This window comes from Pundamilia nyererei, unplaced genomic scaffold, assembly GCF_000239375.1.
Source record: "Pundamilia nyererei isolate P.nyererei 1_Seehausen unplaced genomic scaffold, PunNye1.0 scaffold00092, whole genome shotgun sequence".
NCBI lineage: Eukaryota > Metazoa > Chordata > Actinopteri > Cichliformes > Cichlidae > Pundamilia > Pundamilia nyererei.
The window spans coordinates 1468963-1480840 of NW_005187493.1; the positions used below are offsets into that span (position 1 = coordinate 1468963).

At 39.1% G+C, this 11878-nt stretch overlaps 1 protein-coding gene across 6 annotated transcripts; it reads right to left on the reverse strand.

The window, feature by feature from the left end:
- Positions 1 to 408: 408 nt before the first annotated feature.
- On the reverse strand, positions 409 to 11595 carry LOC102213118 (LIM domain and actin-binding protein 1-like). Of its 6 annotated transcripts, none has more exons than XM_005739554.1 (8): positions 11548 to 11595; positions 7527 to 7943; positions 5866 to 5920; positions 5675 to 5763; positions 3317 to 3392; positions 3148 to 3179; positions 2910 to 3043; positions 409 to 2833 (listed from the first exon to the last, which is right to left on the reverse strand). In XM_005739554.1, the coding sequence occupies exons 2-8, from the start codon at positions 7647 to 7649 to the stop codon at positions 1756 to 1758; spliced, it is 1587 nt and encodes a 528-aa protein (XP_005739611.1). In that variant the 5' UTR covers positions 7650 to 7943; positions 11548 to 11595; the 3' UTR covers positions 409 to 1755. The 6 variants fall into 6 exon arrangements, with proteins under 6 accessions (XP_005739611.1, XP_005739608.1, XP_005739609.1 ...); XM_005739551.1 differs by lacking the exon at positions 11548 to 11595 and adding an exon at positions 11007 to 11101; XM_005739552.1 differs by lacking the exon at positions 11548 to 11595 and adding an exon at positions 8826 to 8952.
- Between the last annotated feature and the right edge of the window lie 283 nt (positions 11596 to 11878).

Consider the following 11878-nt stretch of genomic DNA (forward strand, 5'->3'; position numbering starts at 1 on the left):
AGTTTTTGTTTGCTACATGGATCATTTTAGTTCAGCTGGGTGTCTTTCCTTTGGTTATATTTCTTTAAGAGTTCAAAATGTGTTAATTACATAAATAAAATGCAATTCTCTCTGTAGCACTTCATGGATTTAAGCAACACACCTTAGTTGTTCACACAAAGCATAAAGGTAAAAAAAAAACCCAAAAAAACCCAAACAATATATACAGTGTTATCTTCATTTTAGATGTCAAAAAGTATTTGCGGCTCCCAGTGATTTCTTTTGCGTGGAAATCGCGTCCAAATGGCTCTTTGGGTGTTAAAGGTTGCTGACCCCTGGTCTAGATGAACCTTTGTGTTCCTGTGTAGTTTATACATTAAAAGAGTCCATTTTGCTCAAATCCTCCATTGAACGGACAGCTTAGACTGTGGTACCCAAGGTTTATTGTTCAATTTATTAAAAACATACATCCCACCAATATAAAATACAAAGAGTGAACATACAGTATAAACCGGATTACATTTGAGAAGAATGAAACAAAAAAATCTGAAGGCCCCAAGGGTATGCAACTGAAAAGTTTCCTACCAGAAAAAGTTCTGTACTGTGACAATGGTGATTAATAATAAAAATATTCTAACATGTAACATCACAATCAAAAAGCTCTAAATAAATAACATATCAAAGCTTTTTCAGCTATGATTGAGACTAAGGGAAGCCTTTTCTGATGTATCACTGTAGCGCTAATTGTACTTCTATCAAAGCAAAAATCCCCCAGCAGCATGGTGTTGGACTTCACTCGCTTGTTTGTCTGTATACCTAAATATCTAGTTACTTTAACCAAGTAAAAGCAGCTGGCCTTGTGATAGTTGAATGTTCAGATGCACGCTAATCATAGTGAGATGTGGAGCCCTGCGTCAGGCTAGCAACCTGTCCAGGTGTACCCTGCCTCTCGCCCTATGGTAGCTGAGATAGGCTACAGCTAGCATAGTACGATTGATTGATTGATTGATTGAGAAAATTAAGTGATTTCAATATGCCTGACGCTTGCAGAGAGGAAAAAAAAAAAAAATCAGAGTAATTACATAACAAAGGGACGGCTATTAGGGAGTACTGACACTAATGGACAGTATTTTCATCCTTGAGAGAAGACAAGGCTTTTGTTGTTGTATGGAGATAAGGTAAATTCTTAGCAAGCACATAATTGTTCAACTTCTGTTTAATTTTTTCTCTTTAATTTACTATTGAAATTAAATCAAAGTGTAAAACCTAAACTGTAATATCTGTGCTTTCTGACATCTGAGCAGTGCAGATATTTAGACTGTTTCTTGCACGTTGTGACTGTTTGGCTGCATGCAGTCTGGTACTCCCTGTAGTTAAAGAGTACTATTAAGTGCCACATAAATTATAATAGATTGTGGATACACCTCCTGCACATAATATGCTGCTCACGCTGCACATAATGACCACAGTCAATGATTCAATTTAACAGAGGCCAGCCTTCCAGTATTATCATCAGTCATAAACAAGATACATCAGATATGTTTAAACTATATAATGAAAATAAGTATGCGAAACAAAATTTTGCATTTTTAAGTTATTAACTGTTAACATAAGGCAGTATTCAATATATAAATATGCATGAATGTGCATACTCTATTACACACTTTTGCATCACTATAAAATCTGGCAAAGCTAAAATTATAATCTACGTATAAACTGAGAATATGAAAAGGGGTTTTAAGGTGTAAGGAAGTGACAGTAAAATTGTAAGGTACTCTATGACTCAGTGTCCTCCTCCTCTTCATAACAGCGGTTCTTCTTGATTATATCCTCTGCACTCAGATCCTCTGCATCACTTCCTTCTTTGTCCTCTTCCCAGAAGCCCACATCCTGGGAGGTGCGGTTCTGGTTTGGCTTTGATGGTGGAGAAAGGTTGATTGGCATCTCAGGAGATAAGCTTCTCAAAGAGCCCTCATCCCCAGCCGCCTTGTCTCCTTTTGTATTTATTTTTACTCCCTCATCTCTTTCTTTCTTTTTCTCAACCTGACTTGCCACATCCCCCTCAGAGATGGTCTCTTTATCTTCACTTTGCATCTGAGACATCTTCTCTTTCTTTTTCTGCTTTTTCTCCTGCTGGACTTCTGGCTTATTTTCCTTGGTTGATTCTTCAGAAGATGTTTTTTCCTCAAAAGATGCTCTCCAATCCTGCAGAGATTTGAGATTACGACGAGGCTCGCGAGGACCTGTGGGGTTTGTGGACTTGGGTTTGGCTGCTATTGTAAAAGGCCGAATCCGCTCCTTAAGAGAAGTGCTCCTCCTCAGGCTCTTCAATTCAGCACGCTCTGAGCTCTGGAAAGTTGAAGGCGCTTCATCATCTGGAGGCCACTTGGCTCTCCAGGGTCGGCTTGAACCAATGTCCTCTGTGACTGGACTAAGGGATTCTGTCCCGGTGTGCTGCTCACCCGTCCGGGGAGGCCAGTCGATCTTCAGTTTGCGTTTCTCAGTTGGCTTTTCTGACTGAGCTTTCTCATCAGAGATCACATTTGTCTGCTTGCGACTCTGCTTTTCCAGTAAGGCGGTCAGATCTGTAACCTTAACATGTGGAGACGTTTCCACATCTGGGACAGGCTGCATGTCTGAGGCACTCTCAGCTGGACGATTCACTGTTGCAGTTTTCTCTTCTTCTTTTTGCTTCACCGCTTCAACATCTTCATCTCCGTCAACTCGCGGCTCCCACATCTCCTTATGAGGCCGATGACCAAAGCCTTCATCATAGTTGCCTTTGGCTTTGAAGAGCTGGTTGAAATGGGCCTTGCAGTAGATGCTTCCATGCAGAGAAGCATAATTTGCAAGACTATAAAACAGACAGGAATATTTACATGAGAGGAGATTATGATATAGAAGTGGAAGCATCTGGTGTGAATGCTTACCTAAGCTTTGTGCTGCAATGAATACAGCGGAAGCAGCTTTTGTGGTAGACATGCTGATGGGCCACAAGTCTCTCCAGTGGATACACTTGCTTTGTACAAGCGATGCACGTCTCCTTCTCTGGTGGGCGAAACTTCTAAAAACATAAATAGTGTCAGCTTTATTGACAATTAACACTGGCTGATTTTTTTTTTTAAGTTAATGATATGTGCATGTCTACTGTTCACTGTGATGACTCACCCGTGGTGATTTTGGTTGCTCCGTGCTGTCCCCTAAAACAGACAGAACATAAACGAGCTCAGTTGCTGCTCAATTATTAAGACTGGTAAAGCAGACTAGTAGCACAATATGCACAGTAAAAATGAAATTTGCACATGACTGTATTCTCCAAGTATCCTTTAAGACCAACCATTGCATTCAGGCACAGGCGTTACTTTCTCATTTTCAGATGCAGATGCTTTTGGAGCAGACTGTGGGGCCGAAACCTGGAGGAAAAAGAGAGAAACATTGATTGTTATATAATAAACAATGAGATGTTCACCTGTTTCTGGTACAGAAAGGTAAACATCTCAGAGAAGCATGAGTTACAAAAGCAAGGTAGAACAAATGGTCTGTGCTGAATGATAAAATTCATTTTCTGTGTGGGAAAGATTAGTTGAGTTTAGAGATGGCACGATACCACTTTTTTATGTCCGATACCGATATCATAAATTTGGATATCTGCCGATACCGATATGAATCCGATATAGTGTTTTTTAATCAACAAAACTGTTTTTTTAAATATCTTGCTGCATTTTGTGTAAGTTCATACTCAAGTTTAAAACAACAACTACACTAAAGCTATTCTGTTATACCTATATGCAAAAAAAAAATTATTTCATAGTTCAGCAATACTGATCAATCTAATAAACTTAAACCTACACCATCCTCCCTATTCTGGTATTTTAAAGAGTACTTAGCGTAAATATTAAGCAACCTAACTAATAGGGTTCCAACTCCCAGCAACAACAAAAATAAATAAATAAAAAATAGGGAACCACCCCTCACGCTCCACCTCATGATGCTTAATCGACGTAATCAACCTTAATTTGATGCAGTGTGGAAAAAAAATGCACAGAAATCAATTATTTTTCAAGAAATATTAAATAGATTCAACATCTTTCTTCAACAAAATTGCAGACTGCACAGATGGTACCTTTCCAAAGGAAAAAGTACTATAGCTTACTAGGGTATATATATATATTAGACTTAATAGTCACTATATACAGTAATTGACTTCTACTCATTTTACATCAAATTAAAAACTTTGGGTGTCAGATAATTATTTATTAAAAGCTAGACATTTTAAATGAGAATAAGAAAGAAAAGTATGTCTTTGTGCCCCCTTTTCCCTGTTAATGCCCTATCGGCCCCCCTGGCTAAACTTTGCTAGATCCGCCCCTGCACAGTTACCAGCCGTCAGCTACATAGAAAAAGATCCTCGAGTAGAAAGTAATATTAAATAAATTCTAACAACAGCTTATCAAGCTTAAACGTGCTGCTGTTGTTCAGCCGCTGGTTTCCTCTTTCTGGTGCAAAGTGGGCCAAAAGCAAACTAGAGACACGGACTCGCGACAGAAAAGCCGATCAGCTGATCGTTAAGCACTTTCATGATTTCAAGTAGCAGCAAGAAGAGGCAGTCGCTTGTTAAGCTTAACGCAGGAATGCTTTACAAACATTCAGAGATGGACTTACACACTTGCTTTACTTCTCTCGGGGATAACTTTGTCGGAGATGAAATGCCGGGTTGCTAGCGAAGCTCCACATGCTATCCAGACCACCGACAGGTCCCGCATGCCACAGCCGCTCTATCACGTGATGCATACTGCTCCGAGTGCTAACGTTCTGAGGTGAGTTACGGCGCGTTGCAAGTTTTGTGAGGTGCTTTTGTGATATTTAATGGATCGGATTACATTTTTTATTTTTCTCCGATATCCGATCCAGTAATTTAGGTCAGTATCGGACCGATACGTAATATCGGATCGGTCCATCTCTAGTTGAGTTGCTGGCAATAACAGCACCTGGATGTATTTATGCATGTAAACATGGCCACGATGACCTGCTGAAGTACAAACTGAGCAGAGACTGGAGAAATGTTGCATGGTCTCTATTTCTGCTGCAGCATTCAGATGGTGGGGTAAACAACATAAAAGCATGGATCAAGCCTGCCTTGTATAAACAGCTCAGGCTGCTGGTGGTGGTGTAATGTTGTGGGGGATATTTTCTTGGGAAACCTTGGGCTCCTTAGTACTAAGGGAGCATCATTAAAACACCACAGCACCTGAGTAGTGTTACTAACAATGGCCATGCCTTTATAACCACAGTGTACCCATCTTCTGACGGCTGCAGTATAACACTCCATGTAACAAAACTCAATCTCAAACTGGTTTCTTGAACATGACAATGAGCTCATATATCCACACAGTTAATATCCATTAACTGTGTGATCCTGTCGCGCCAACATGGACCAAAAATCTCGGAGGAACTTTTCCAGCAGCTTGTTGTCACTAACAAATAATGCAGCTCTGAAAGCGAAAGGAGCTCGAACTCAGTACGGGTAAGATGTAACTAACATATGTAATGAATAATGTGGACTTTGATTGTTGTTTTGATCACTTTGAATCATGTTCATTAAAATTCTCTTAAAATCTCCAAAATACGAGGTAATCTTTTAATTACTGGGATTTTCACTGTTTTTGTTGTGAACCTCTTTATTACATGAACTCACAGAATGTGTCTGTTCTTGTTTAGCAACAGCAAACTGGTACTTGGCCATCTTTTCCTTCAGAGATGATGATCGCCTCAGCACAGGGCGACCTGAAGCAGAAGAGAGGATCAAATTAAGTGCCTTGCCTGACGTTGTTTTGCATTAAACCCAAATCTTTCTGCATTTCATTAATGCTACTGATATTTGCTTACTGCTTGGCTGCTCCACGTCATCTGATGAAGTACTACGAAGTGCTTCTCTGCCACCCTGGAAGAATAAAACAACTGATGGGTTCCGAAGATCAGTTTATGAAGGTGAAGTTATGAACTTTTAAGCATAAATTTGTTTTCTGCTCCTCCCCTGCCTTTAATTGTGGCCTAAATCAGTTCATTTATCTTTTTATTCATAGCATTGTCACTGGCAAGTGGTCAAAAGTCACACTGCCTGTAGGACTGGATCAAACCCAAACAAGCTGCAAGTTTTGAGCAGCAGATATTGAACTCAGCAGTAAAAAATGCACAAAATCAAGCTCATGTGCTTTCCAGGCATCCAGTGAATACCTGGCAGTAACCAGAGCGGTATCTGCAGAGACAGCCATGCAGCATGTGGTTGAAAAGAACCAAACACACGTTTGCACGTGGGCAAAGAACCAAAATTATTCCACTCTACTAAAGAGTGAGCTCTGTGCGTTGGTCTGCCAATATGCCTGTTTTACTCAAACAAATGAGAAAACCACACAGTTTCTCGCACCACCTATCCTTTACACACATGAGCTGGTTTGGACCAATTAAAATAGCCCATTTCTACAGACTGCTTCACTGGAACTTTGGAGTCCTGTTGTCTCGCAGACCGCCCCTGCCATGCAAATCGAACACCGACTAGAACATTAAAATATTGAAAGCTGCAGCCAGACAGGGGCAAAGGGTGCACTGCACTATATTTGATTATAAGGTTATATAACCATTTCAGTTATAAAGGCTCCAGTCTAATTTTTAAATGTTAGTAATATAAATTTCACTTCTTCTTTACTAGCAGTGAAAAACACTACGACTTAGTTCATTTTATTTTATAGGTTGTTTCATGACTGCAGTACATGGTGTATACAGAGCTGCACAACAAAATACAATAAAAAAAAAAATTAAATATGATTCCCAGGACTGGGAAAATCCCAGTAGAGCAGGGTACACACTGCAGCTAATAAAACGTGAGATAAAGACAACTGCTCCTCAGAAGGGATCCTGTGAGGAATGAGACGGCCCCAGGTCAGGAATGCTTCTGCATTCCTCTGTTACAGAAGATAAAGAGTGGCATACTTGTTGTTTTGGGCTGAATGAATGAAAGATAGAGATGAGTGGGTGGTGCTGAGGAGAACAAGGGTAAATTCACACGGACAAGCGCTCCTTCAGAAAACAGAAGAAACTGGGTAAAAATGGGTAATGCATTTAAAACAATCTAAATATGAAGGATGTTGAAAATCTGCAGAAACTACACTAAGCACTGAGTACTTCTGCACGTACAGGACGGTCACAGGTTTTTATCAATCATTAATATGTGACTCAGAGCTTCTTATCTCGGTTTATGAACTACGAGTCACTAGTATACTGTTGGACAGAGATTGTAGCAGCAAAGCAATTAGCATGTAAGATTGTTTTAAATGTACTAATTAACTATGGTCATGAAGGCAACATGGAGCTCACTACATGTGGGAAACATTGTGCCATCAGTCTTTTTTCTAATATTGCACAAGACTGGTCTGACTCAGCATTATGGTTACAATTATTTTACCCAAAAGTACAAAATCCTTACCCTCAGATCCTCATGTTGAAGATACAGTGACCACAGCTACAGGGATATCAAAAGCAAAATATTTTACCTTTTCTGTGGGCTTTTCTCCTTTCTCAAACTTCATCTTTAGGTTGTTCAAAGGCACTCTGGGCTTTTCATAAGAGGCACACGGGCTGGTTGGAACGTGCTGTTCAAGCTTTTCATTCATCATCTCTTCCTTCTCCAACCCTCTCTGGTCTTCAATCTCTGGAGCTGCTGAGGCCTGCTGAACACTATTGGCTGCGTGTTGACCTCCCTGATCTGTCAGTGGGCCAGGACTCTTTACCGGAGGCTCAGTAACGGAAGGAGGCCTGTTCAAGGTACGAGGCCTGTGGCGTGAGATGGGCTGGTGTGGAGGTGGAACCGAAGACGGCTTGTCCTGATCACCGGTTCCTCCTTGCTCCCAGCGCTTCTTCAGAACACTGAGGTTGCCAGATCGCAGGGCTACTGTTCCGCTCTCAAAAGACTGCAAGAAAGAAAAGAAAAGAAAATTTTATGTTGAGCATGTTATGCTTACCATAAAATCACTGTGTATAAGCTAAACTATACACGCATGCACTATTAGGACATACAGCTTTATCCACAGTCCCGTATAATGGAATATAGGAAATGCCTGAATCTGAACTTGGCTTCACCCAAGGATTAGGTGAACAGCTGTTCAAAGTTGGTCCAGGAAATAAATATTATGCTGTAGCTGCTGAATTTTAACAGCTGGCTCAAGATGGAGATATCTGAGACCGATCCTTCAGTTGCATTCCTTTCCACATGACAATTTCTACCTTACCCGAAGACACTGACAGCAACTCTTTTCACTACTTATCTGCTGCCACCAGTGACAGGAAGACAGCAGCAAGCAGCATGGCACAATAATAGAAGGCATGAACTTCCTTAATTATGAAAGTGTTGGAAAAAAAAAGAGGATGTGAGAATGGTAAGAAATCAACTTGTAACATGAACTTTTCTATCAAAGCTTCCTGTGTGAACATTTAAACAAGTTATGCTATTACTAAATTAAATTTAACTTAATTAAATCTCCTTGAATATAAGAAAGCAAAGTAGAGATTACAAGTGAATGAAAACCAAACCCAAAAGAAAAAAAGCGCCAAAACCCCATCCACTACTAGACACCACTACCTCGGCCATAGTGAATAAAATGAATCTGGTACATCTGAAAAAGAGTTGAATTAACATTCGGACAGACAAAAGAAGAAATCTGTAAAAAAAAGCAAAGACAAAATAACAAAAGGCACAATGACAGTCTTTGTCAGGCAAGACCACAAGGAATATAAATAACTGAAAAGTAGTGGAGCTGGCCCTTGATTTTCAAGCCAAAAGGAAGAAAGTAAACCTTGAATGCGATGAAATGGCCGAACGAGGTGTAACCACAACTAGACAGCAAAAGATGTGGGAGTCCTTTGATTGGTCCTCTACAGGTCACAGTGCAGACAGATAGTGGGAGGCAGAGCCCTCCCGGATGCTAGCAGCAAGGCAAGATCTACTTGTAAGAGCTAGTCCAGCCCCTTTAACAGCAGGAAAGTGAAAGAGAGAGAGTCAGAATACCCAGGAAACCAGAGCAGGAAATGATTCAAACAGGGAAAAGTTAACTCTTTGTTAACTGTGACGACTTGGACAGCCTTTCAATCCCAAACGATTTATCAAGATAATGTGACTGAAAACCGTATCTATGGGATTTATGATACCAGCCAAATAATACAAGTCTTAGGACAAAGACAAAATTTAAAAACATGGACACAGCCATTCAAATAAATAGTTATTAGAAAACAGCAATGGTTGTACAAGAATTAATCGTCAACAAATTCTTAGTAAAAAATGAAAATAGCTTAACAATGAATTGTGATGTTGTGGTGGAACATTTTTGTCATACTTTTCATATCATACTGGAGACTGTGTACATTTTTAGGAGTTTTGAGATTCATCGGTAGTACTCAGTGGAGACTTAATGGAAAATTCGTTTTGTTTTGTTTTTTTTAAACACAGGCAGTAATTATATACTGCTGAACAGGTTTTTTTTAAATGTTACGCTTGACATGTAATAATTTACATCAGTCTGAACATTGACACCCTATTTATACTATATTTATACTATAAATATAAATACTATAAATAAATATAATAAATATCACAACATTAAATGTCATGATTCAAACTGGAACTCACTCATACTCGTAGACTCACTGGATTAAAATAGTTTTTTTATTTCCCCTCTGCCATGATGAATCACAGTATCAGAGCTCCACAAATTAAAGGGTTTTTTATGGCTGCTGTGGATGAACTTCAACCAGGTTCAAGCTACTCAGAGCTGCCTTGGCTAATTATCCAGCTGCTCTGGAACTGGAACTACACTTCAAAAGTTCAGATTAAAGATTCATGTTTTGTTAAACCTGCTTTCTCCCATCAGAACACTGTCAGAAGAACCACATCACAGAGTATTACACAGTTGCCTTGATGGCCACTGATTTCTGAATTTAAAAGGTACTTGCCGAATATTTTGCACTAATTATAGCATAGTATTAAACTAGCTGAGACTGCAAGACCCTATATCCAGTGAATTTCTTTTTTCTTCCCTAGTTTTTTCTGCTTAAGCTACAAGGACTGTGTAGAGTTATCAGAACAACTGAATTTGACTCACTTCATCAATATTTTGTGAACAGCTACACCATCAGATACCACAAAGACCCTTTTGACAGGCTTTGTTTGCAGATTCCCTGGTTGCAGGAGGAAAATACATGTTGGATAGATGATCCTGCCAAGCAATAATCCCCCTCACACAAAAAAATTACAACATAAAATATAAGAATAAGTTGCTCTCATACTGAATTGTTACATCACATAAAAGGATAAAAACTGAGGAAAAAAAATAGATTTCTCAGTTTCTTATTGTAACCATTTGTTGTTGAATCTGTGAATATTAACATAATATCACATCGTTTACTCTTTGCAGTTTAATCGTTTGGTCCCTCATAACTATGCAACAAAATTGTTATCAATTTTTAATGTAATTTATCTGACAGATTATTCATTTCCCCCTTCCCCCACCACACACACACACACGCACACACACGCACACACACACACGCACACACACACACGCACACGCACACACACAGAGCCAGATGGCGTTTTTACACTGCTCATTCAAACTTGTCTCAGACACACGTGGAGATGACTATTATCCTCTGATACTGTAACTAGACCTTTGTGGTACATGAGCTGTACACCTACCTCATAGACATACAAGTAAACCAGAATGATTCAGTCTAAAGCATGAGTTAGAGAAAACAGTGGTTAATCCAACTATTTACACTAGCAGTGTTTCATTACAGTTATGTTACAACAAAATAACACAGGGTAGTGTCTGTCTAATGCAGTCACATCATGTTTCTATGGGAGAGGAAGAAAGGCTGATGTAATCCTCATTACCAGTCATATCATTAAACACAGAAAAAAGAAGCTAACTACCCTTACTGGTAAACAATAACGATATTATACACAACCATGGCTACAATACCTCATATTTCTTCATGGTATTAGCTGGTGGGTTATTGGTTTAATCCCAGTCCAGGTTTTTGCCAGTCTTTCTGACAAGGCAGCTAACCTACAGTTGGAAACATTGCACGGGGATTACACTAAAGTAGGATTATGGGCTTGATAGCCTGCCCATCGCAACAAGTGGCCAATGAGATGTAAGCCAGGACAAGACATTTGGCCCAGACAGTGTGTTGGCATGGTGAGTGTGTGTGTTTGCATGTGCACTCTTCATACTGTAATTAGTTGAACACCATTACTAGGGGATGCTGAGCAAATGAAGCAAGACGTGCTGCATAGAAAAACATCATTTAATCATGCCGTTCATTATGACAGGATTATCAGAATGCTGTAAACAAGACGTGATGATCTTTATGTGAGAACTCTTTCTATTTTTTCATGTATTAAATTCAGGAACAGCTGCACAAAACTATTTAACTCATGGTAAAATAGAAATTACTCTAAACTGATGTCACTGGAAAATGAAATGTTGCTACTATCCATCTGTTCAGAGAAGTACTTACTCCTTTTTTCTTTTCTGCACTCAAATCTTCAGCAGCTTTCTGGTACCTGAGAGAGAAAGAAACAACACTGACATCTAGTGATTCAAAACAATAACAAGCAGATACACATAATTTTCTAAAAGGCCCATTTGTTCCTTCAAGAACCTTGAAAAAAAATGTAAACTCAATAAGTGATAGACTTGAATTTAATTTAATGTTGTTTTTTTTGTCTGATTTTGTTGTGTTTATATAAAGTTTTAATTTAGTTTATTTTATATTTTTATACCTTTAACAGAAAATATATAGTATTTTTTGTCATTTTTTAGCACTGTGTAACACAAACAATAAATCA

Coding starts and splice junctions, on each gene's coding strand:
- LOC102213118 (XM_005739549.1), bottom strand. CDS start 8,357: ATGCCTTCTATTATTGTGCCATGCTGCTTGCTGCTGTCTTCCTGTCAC. Junction 5,764..5,865: donor TGACGTGGAGCAGCCAAGCA/GTAAGCAAATAT, acceptor CTTCTGCTTCAG/GTCGCCCTGTGCTGAGGCGA. Junction 3,044..3,147: donor AGCAACCAAAATCACCACGG/GTGAGTCATCAC, acceptor TTATGTTTTTAG/AAGTTTCGCCCACCAGAGAA.